Source organism: Solea senegalensis, linkage group LG19 (assembly GCF_019176455.1).
Source record: "Solea senegalensis isolate Sse05_10M linkage group LG19, IFAPA_SoseM_1, whole genome shotgun sequence".
In the NCBI taxonomy this organism is placed as follows: domain Eukaryota; kingdom Metazoa; phylum Chordata; class Actinopteri; order Pleuronectiformes; family Soleidae; genus Solea; species Solea senegalensis.
In genome coordinates, this window is record NC_058038.1 from 13311605 (window position 1) to 13320576 (window position 8972).

The 8972-nt window shown below is 40.2% G+C and overlaps 1 protein-coding gene across 8 annotated transcripts in view; it reads left to right on the forward strand.

Moving 5' to 3' along the window:
• The window catches only part of LOC122784774 (septin-9-like), a 71992-nt gene extending 63419 nt beyond the window's left edge, over positions 1-8573 (forward strand). For 5 of the 8 annotated variants that reach the window (XM_044050112.1, XM_044050114.1, XM_044050113.1 and 2 more), the window contains 9 exons: positions 628-840; positions 3585-3713; positions 4103-4184; positions 4479-4616; positions 6023-6140; positions 6453-6548; positions 6672-6768; positions 7707-7758; positions 8362-8573. In XM_044050112.1, coding sequence (XP_043906047.1) covers positions 628-840; positions 3585-3713; positions 4103-4184; positions 4479-4616; positions 6023-6140; positions 6453-6548; positions 6672-6768; positions 7707-7758; positions 8362-8503 — 1067 coding nt within the window. In that variant the 3' untranslated portion in view covers positions 8504-8573. The remainder of the gene's footprint in view (positions 1-627; positions 841-3584; positions 3714-4102; positions 4185-4478; positions 4617-6022; positions 6141-6452; positions 6549-6671; positions 6769-7706; positions 7759-8361) is intronic. The other 3 variants (XM_044050111.1, XM_044050117.1, XM_044050116.1) reach the window with 1 other exon arrangement.
• Positions 8574-8972: the final 399 nt, after the last annotated feature.

The window sequence follows — 8972 nt, forward strand, 5'->3', positions numbered from 1 at the left end:
CTCCTGCCATATGCCAAGCTCTGTAATACGACTCACCATTTCTGTTGAGTTAAGCGTCTGTTTTGCATGAGAAGAAACATCTCTTGGCATTTCTGATGCAAAATTTGATTTTATGTCTGTCAAATTCTGTGATCTTTGGACTGATGTAATTTAAACTTTGGCTCATATATTATCAAGATTCAGTGAGTTAAACTCGTACAACATGCTTATGTAATGCCCAAGCATGTCTTGAATTAACTTGGCAAAACAGACCTTTTTCACTGTGGCCATTTTAGAAAAGGATCCTGATGTTTTTCAAGTGCAAGGGGAGGTCACCTAAATATTTAACATCTTATCCTTTGAACATTTCCTGTATTTTATGATTTAAAGAGATTGAGAAATAAGTATGTATGGTAAATATAACATTGCTCAAACACCTAATCTAATAGTGGCTTAAGACTTTTGCACAGTACTCAGTATAATTTCCAGTATCATACTCTCACCCTCTTCTTTCTTTTTTTTTTAAACATGCTCGTCACTGCTGAGCAGAGATTTTATAGAAACATCCCTTTATCGTCATTCCCTTAATTCCCCTAATCCCACAGAAATATTTTCCTCTAACATTTCTTTTTTCTTCCTCTGTCAAAGCAGAACCAGAGGTGATTTCCAGCTACATTGACAGTACCATGTCCGAGGCGGTGATGCCTGATACTATGGTGTCCCCAGCAGTGGGTGGTATGTACGGGGAGAAGGCCGGCGGCCCCGTGGTGGACTTCAGTTATGTGGGCATTGATGCTATTCTGGAGCAAATGAGGAGGAAGGCCATGAAGCAGGGTTTTGAGCTCAACATTATGGTTGTGGGTAAGTAGAGCACATGCACCCTCACTGAAGTCTCTAATAAATGGTCAAGACTTAATTTGAGTTAAATAGGGCATTAGATGGGTTTTGTTTGTCTTCACTAAACTGAGAGTAGACTGTAGTTTGCTAGACAATTAGCAAAGCCTAACTTCCCTTGTTGATTTCTCCCAGAGAAAGCTGCTTTCTTGAGCATGTCAAATAGGGCTGGGTATCGCTGCTGATTTCCCTAAATCCATTCAATTCCGATTCACAAGGTCCCAATTCGATGACATTTCTGCTTTAGTATAGATGTTGAGAGATATTTCAGTTTCCATTTTGCTCGGGTATGAAAGAGATTTTCACAGAACTAATGCTGTAAATTGTATACAATTTGGTATCCCTAACCTGGTGCAGCATTTGAAAATATTAATGTTTGCATAAAATATTAAGTAGTTGTGTTAATGCACTTTCTTATTTACTATGCCCGCACAGTGCAACTCTACAGTACAGTTGTAGATGATAATTCAAACTCTGAACCGGTTCAAATTCAAGATGTCCATCTAACAATTACCAGCAGACATTTTAAAGTAGTTAACACGGAGTAGTTAACTGCTCTTTGCTCATTAGGAAAAAGACAACATTGATGTGTTACGTTATGCGTTAATGGGTTTAGTTTAGTGTAAACACACAAAGTTTGCCTCCCAGCTTGTGGGTTTGAATGTCTTCATGTTTGCTCTTTTAGGCATCAGAAATATTCATGCCATTGCTCTGGATTAAAGCACTGGCCTCTGGGCTGGAGTTTATTATTCCTTCTTATTCAGTATTTCCCTAAGTTAAGATGTGATGTGATGCTTTTTTCTGTTTTTTTTTGCTTTTTTCATCCTCTGAACCTTCTCATCAAGAGCAGACTATTTTTTGTATAGTATCTACCAGTAACCATTACACTTAAATATGCGTTCATTTAAAAATGTCCTCAGTCAGCTTTCCACGTTTTGTCGGAAAACTGACGCCTCTGACAGGTTTTAATAAGCAGCCACACAGAGTAGGAGTCCAAACTCTTTCTGGTTGAACCCTCATCACTGTGATCAGACACTTTTAAAAGTGGAGTTAATTACACACACTGACACCTCTACAGTAGACAAGCCAATGTAAAACCTACAACACGCCCTACTGGATGACGTTGTGCTGGCCAGTCTGTTTCATCCTCAAATAAACAAGCTTGTTAAGCTGCTTGAGAGTTTGAACTGTGCTGTTTTTGTACTCAGGTGAAATTATTTTCCAGCACTTATGGTAGGCATTTCAGCAAGGGTTTTTTTACAAATGGGATATTATTTGGCAGTAGCGATGTGAATGAATATTTGATGATAAAAGGTTGATCAGATAATGTGACTGTGTGGTGATTATGTTAAATTATTAAATGACTGATGATTCTGTTTATCCGCCTATCCTTTCCATCAAAGTTGCTAAAGAAAGATGGACTCACACGAAAAATAAGACTCAAACTAGCACCGTGAATGCAGCAGAGCTTCATCTATTTGAGGCAGATTTAAGACCGACTTGCATAGTCTCCACTCCATGATGTCCAGGTTCATGAGTGGCAGGGTGTTTATAAACTTTCAACTTCAGTTTATAAACTTCAAACTTCATTTCAACTTCAAACTTCTGCTCAATTAGCTTTCACTCTACCTCATCTGCTCTGTGTGTGTGCATGTGCGCTCTCACAGGCTGCATAGCAGGAAGGAAAAAGAGGAGAGAAAGGACAGAGATACAGTATATATGCTACAAACACACACTGACCTGAAATAAAAGAAGTGTTACTCCAAATGATAGAAGAAACCTTTGTATAAATGATGTGTGACGTTTTAGCAGCATAAGTGAACATGGTAAGTGATGCTGTAGGTGCAGTAAAAGGTTTAGTTTATGAAGAAGAACAAATGTTCAATTCACAAGCAGACATACAAATGAAATTCACGTTCATCAGCTTCTTCCTGTGTTTGAGAAAGAGTGAGAAGATGTTTAAAACATTGTATGTTCTCCTCTTCTCCTTGAAATGTGAATTAATCAACAGGGCTTCCTCTGGTTGTAAGAGAGTGTGTGATTTTGGCACCACATCATCGTGAAAGAATGTTGGACCAAGACAATTTAAGAAACACAGCTGAGACAGAACGTGCGCAGCTTATCAGTAGATAAAATCCAGAATTGCCATGTAGTGATAATCACAGTTTTAACTTCCAGTTAAGGCTGTAGTGTTTGCAGGACCCAACTGCCTGTAATGCAACTGTGTTTGAGTGTGCGCCTCCATTAATCAGGGAAGTGCTCACTGTTGACTTAACCTGAAGCTGAACTGTGCATGGTCTCTGCCCAGTGGGCCCCTCCAAACTGCCTCTTCATTATACTGTGGTGGTTGACAGCATGGCGTGCAATGGCAGAAGACGGTCCCATCAATATAAATATTTAGACAGACGGTTTGTAGCATTACGTTTTCCATCATCGTATCCAGCTGGAGAGCGTTGTTACTCTGGTGTATGTAAACCATCATGTTACAAAAGTATCTGTAAAAGTAGTAGTGAGTAGTGAAATTAGAGGAAAATAAAACCTTCTGTAATGACTCTTAACATCTGTTTTTCATGTGTATTTAATTGTTTTTCCTTTTGTATCAGGGTTTTGATTGATGTGCTCTTCAACATTTTTACACTGTTAAGCTCTCAATAGCTTTATCTTTTGTCGTTTGTCTCACCGTCTACCCCTCTGCCTGTTTTTGTTTCCAGGACAGAGTGGCCTAGGAAAGTCTACTCTGATGAACACGCTGTTCAAGTCTAAAGTCAGCCGCAAATCTGTGCTGGCTACAGCCCAGGAGAAGATCCCCAAAACAATCGAAATAAAGTCTATCAGTCATGGTAAGGAATCCCTTGACTCTTTCCTCTGTCTTGTCATTTTGTCTGTTTTTCTGTTTGTGTCTATGTGCCAAAATACACATTCATCTACTTTCCTTCTTTAAATCTATTTTTCTTTAGTTGTTGGCTTCTATTAGAGCTCTAATTACCTTGGAATGTATACTCAACTGTACAAAATCAATCAACAGTTTTAAAGATGTTTTTTTTTCTCACAAAAGTCACTTTTTATCTTCTCTGAATATATTTCAGGTGAGAGATGGCTAATGCGATGGTAGAATTGTGCTCTCTGAAGCTCCAGTGATTGTGTGTAAAGTGCACAGTGTATTTATAGCACTGTGGTGTACAGTGACAATGTGCTGGCAGTAACAGACTTTGTTTTTGTTTGTGTGCAGACATCGAGGAGAAGGGAGTGAGAATGAAGCTGACAGTCATTGACACACCAGGATTTGGAGACCAGATCAACAATGAGAATTGGTACCTAACAATTCACTGCATCAACTATATGAACTGGAAGATTTGAATTTCATCTAATCGTATATCTTACACCTTCTGCTTACTGTTCCTATCATCTTACTTTTCGTGTTTCTGCTGTCTGTTGCTTTATATTCTTATCTTCCTCCCCTCTCTGAGCCCTCCCTTCCTTCCTTTACCCATCTACACTTTCTCAATCCTCGCCATTGCTCCCTCCTTTTCCCTATTATCTCGCACTCTTTTACTCTACTTCCTCCTCCCTCTTCATTTGCTCAATCGTCCCCTGCTGTGGTTTAGCTGGCAGCCCATCATGAAGTTCATTAATGACCAGTATGAGGCGTACCTGCAGGAGGAGATCAACATCAACAGGAAGAAACGGATCCCGGACTCCAGAGTTCACTGCTGCATTTACTTCATCCCCCCGACTGGACACTGGTAAGGACAGATTCATACGTGGTTATAGATAGATGGCACAAAAAAACTACCAAAGGAAAACACGCGTAGAATTGAGATATTTTGAATATGACTCCCTGCTTCTTATTTATCAGTCCCCAACACCACAACAGTGCTACCATCTGTTAATTTTAGATGAGAGAGTGCAGAATGCACTCAACTTGGAAAATAAAATACTTCACTTCCTTGCTGTGAGTTACACAAGAGGATCAAAAGCTTGGCCATTTGTGTAGATTGTATTGATCGTGTCTCCTGAAGCTCAACAGCCAAGTAAGGTGACTGAGTGAAGTAATGCAATAAAAAATGGACTTCAAAAACCTTATGTTATCACAACCAACAGGTCATACACAAATACAGATTTCCTGTTTATTCTAAAGCTTTTCATTGTGCAGCAGTGACAAACATCTCTCTCCTTTCTTATTCCTCATATTCAACACACACGTCCTGGAAACATTTCCACTCGGAAAGATGCAACATATCCCAGAACACCAGTGCACCATAACACACACACACACACACTCAAGTAAAATGGGAATCTCTTGCCAGGTTCCTGTAGCTGCAGTGTCCCAAGGATAGACACACATCTGTGTCTGATTGAACAGCATAAACTGTCCCGTTTATCTCGCTTTTTCAGCCCCCACACTGTTACGGGGTGGAGGGCTGACCGAGCGTTTTATAGCTTTTGCTTTTGTGTAACTTTAGTCGAGTGCAGTGGCAGGTCTTGGAGAAATGTTGAAAGCAGCTGTGGATTGTCAGCCTCCTTCAAACGCACACACACAGGGACGCACAGTTGATGGAGCACCGTGCAAGTGCTGTGTCTCTTATTAATTTTTGTGTCATGGTCTGTCTCTGCTTTGGAGAAGGGGGTGGGGTCTGGTGTAAAATGGCCCCCTGTCTCTGTACACCATCAGCAATGTTTCATGTTGATCCAACGCTGCAGATGTCACATGACCTGGCCAGCAGCTGCTCGGGGTTAGCCTTAAAAAGCCTAATGGGACAGAGACAGGAAGGACGAGGGAGACATAGAGTCTGTGTGCAATTGATTGTTGAACCTTTGTGTTTTTACTGCACAAAGCTACTTGTTGACAATGACCAGTTTTTGTTTAAGTGTTGATGTTTAAGCCAGAATCTGCAGCTCTAACCACATGCAGACGCTTTCATCAAGCGGCATGAAAACTCTCAGCTCCTCAAACTGAGCACACATTTGTTCAGTCACTTTAAAAAGCTTTTCACACGCGGTACAGAGTGATTAGGTCATGAATGGAGGGTGAAAAGTTTGAACTGTAAATAATGTTACAGTTGTGCTTGAATCTTGAAGAATTATTAGGAGCATCTGCCCTCTGGTGGAAGTGTCATGTCTGTTTCTGCTTTTCCCCAATTTCCAAAAGTCTGCGGCCCCTTGATGTAGAATTCATGAGACGTCTCAGTAAAGTTGTCAACATCGTCCCAGTCATTGCCAAGGCGGACACACTTACTCTGGAGGAGAGGGACTTTTTCAAAAAGCAGGTAACGTATTTTTAAATTATTATCCCCCCTCATATTCAACATTTGCATTTTATCAGGAATATGAAGGAATAAAGGGCAGTTGCAAAACATGGAAACATTACAGCAAGACTTCAAGAGCATCTTTTCATGGTTCCCTCTCTCATCGTTTACTTTCTGAATTTCCTCTGCTCAGTTAATAAGGCTGCAGCCTTTTGTCTGTATGTTTTTATTTTGCCGTTGTGTAATGGCTACTGTGTGTATTTATTTGGTTTGTGCATCGTGTCAGTCCTGTGAGGTTTTTTTGATTTTTGTGTGTGTGTATTTGAACACCAGATCAGGGAAGAGCTACAAGCCAATGGGATTGACGTGTATCCTCAGAAGGAGTTTGACGAGGACGCAGAGGACAGAATGATCAATGAGAAGATCAGGGTGAGTAGATCATTATTTATGCACAGACATGCCTGTATACCAAGCACCATCATCCAAAATCTACTGAATGCCTGTGTTTATATTCTTGACTGACTTGTGTGTATACCTTCCACCATGGAGCAGGAGATGATCCCTTTTGCCGTGGTGGGAAGTGACCAGGAGTACCAGGTTAATGGCCGGAGGCTGCTGGGGAGGAAGACCAAGTGGGGAACCATTGAAGGTATCTCTCTCTCTCCCCCAAATGTCCTCCCAACTGTTAAATGTGTTTTTAAGAGAAACATGTCTGTGAATTTGCACAATAATTAGCTGCTGCTGGTTTTGTTGAGAAGACAACAGAAGGGATACAGAGGCCTCCCTCACTCACTCATTCATTCATTCACTCAGTCAATAAAACAATGCTTTATTCAGTGCCCGGACTGGAGTCGTGTGCCATGTGGCTGCTTCAGGCCTCCAGCAGACACAGTATGTGTGAAGAGAGGCCTGATTTGTTCATTCAATTCCCTCATACGTCCTCTTTGTATCACAAAGAGCTACAGTGTAGATGCTCCCATAAGTAATACACTGTGTTGTGAAGGTGAGACTTGATTGTAGGCAACAGTTTATATCTGTACTGTGAAACCTTTTAAATATGAATTGCCTGCCTGCAAATGAGTTCAAAAACATTTCATAACCCTATGAATTCATCATGTAGTGTCACAGGCAGGTGTATTACTCAAACATTTGGGACAATTAATAGTCGTTTATCTGGTTTGTTTTTATCTTTTATTTTAAACATAAGGATATCAGCTGGCCGTTGAATGTAGTCGACCTTTAATTCTTCAGACAGGCAGCACCTCCCCTTCACCATGTGTCTCATAAAGGAAACTTGGTTTCCTGCAGAGTTCACTGTGCACCACACACGTCTATTTATAGTATAATCTCCTCAGAAGTATTCCATGTAGATGAAGTTGTCAAGAGAGATGGTTGACACAAAAACAAGACACCCAGATCACTGACTCCATCTAGTGGTCGGCTTGAGAAGCCCAACCATAAATGGTCACAAAGCTCATAGCTGTTTTACTCTGTTGTTTTGATCTTTTTTTAAAAATCTGTTCTCTGTTCTTATCGCTCCTTTGCATATTTCTAATAATTCTTAACTTCTCCTTGCCTCTCTAACAGTTGAGAACATAGCCCACTGTGAGTTTGCCTATTTAAGAGACCTCCTCATCAGGTGAGTGATGCTTTTTGGGTTTCTTTAATCTTTGCATACATTTTAAGACATATTTTACACTGTGTGTGAGTTTCTTTTGTTAGTTTTAACACACAGTTCATGTACAATGAGGTTCCAAAATGGAAACCATTCGACACAGATACATCAATTCATCAACTCAATTTAAGGTTAAAACTCTACGATCACGTTGATTTTTTTTAATGTGGTGTATAAAGAGCACTGAATAATCAAGGATTTCTAACATGGAGGAGCTTTTGGGCCTCAGCAGGTGATTGTGTCAAACTCAGCACATTAAAGCTCAAACATCCAAGTGAAGTAACAATAAGTAAACACCGACTATATATAAAATTGGCTGTAAAATGTAGTAGGAGATAACAATATTATCATAAACATATTATTATTATTATTATTGTTGTTGTTATTAATAACAATAATAATAATAATAATAATAATAACAATAATAATATAACATTCAGACTTGTTCAGCAAGTGCCACTTTGAAAACTCTCTAGAACGCCTGTCCCTGTGTGTCAATCCTCCACTGATTCCTTATGTGCCCGTGTGTGTGTCTGTGTGTGTGTGTGTCTGTGTGTGTGTTTTTAGGACCCATATGCAGAACATTAAGGACATTACCAGCAGCATCCACTATGAAATGTACCGTGTGAGGCGTCTCAATGAGAACAACACAGTGGCGGCTCACGCCAATGGAATACCACAGCATCATCTTGCCGCCCATGAAATGTAGATGCCACAGTTGACTGTGGTCCACTGTGTGTGTGATTCATCGGCTATGAGACTTTGACCTCCACTCCAGCCCCATCTTCTCACAGGTGGGACAGAAACCTTAAAGCTTGCCATAGGGACTTCATTTTCAATATTTTTGGCGGCTTAATGGACAGTCTCTGTCAGTTTACTGTCTCTTTATCAAACACTATCCTCTCACTATTGCTGACAAAGAGAGTGAAGAGAAGTTTGATTGTTCATAATGCGCTGCAGCTTGTTTTTACCTGCTTCCACATCTCTCTTAACCTCAGTGTTGTTTATTTTTTTATTTTTCTTTGCCTTCGGTGCCAAAATATCAGCATCTGCCAAACACAGTGGACTGACACATCATATGATTCAGTAAAAATTGACAACATGTTAATCTTGTTTGATGGATTTTAGCTCTGTTTATGCTGGGTTTTTTTCCCTCTCTTTCTTCACACAGCTGTTTC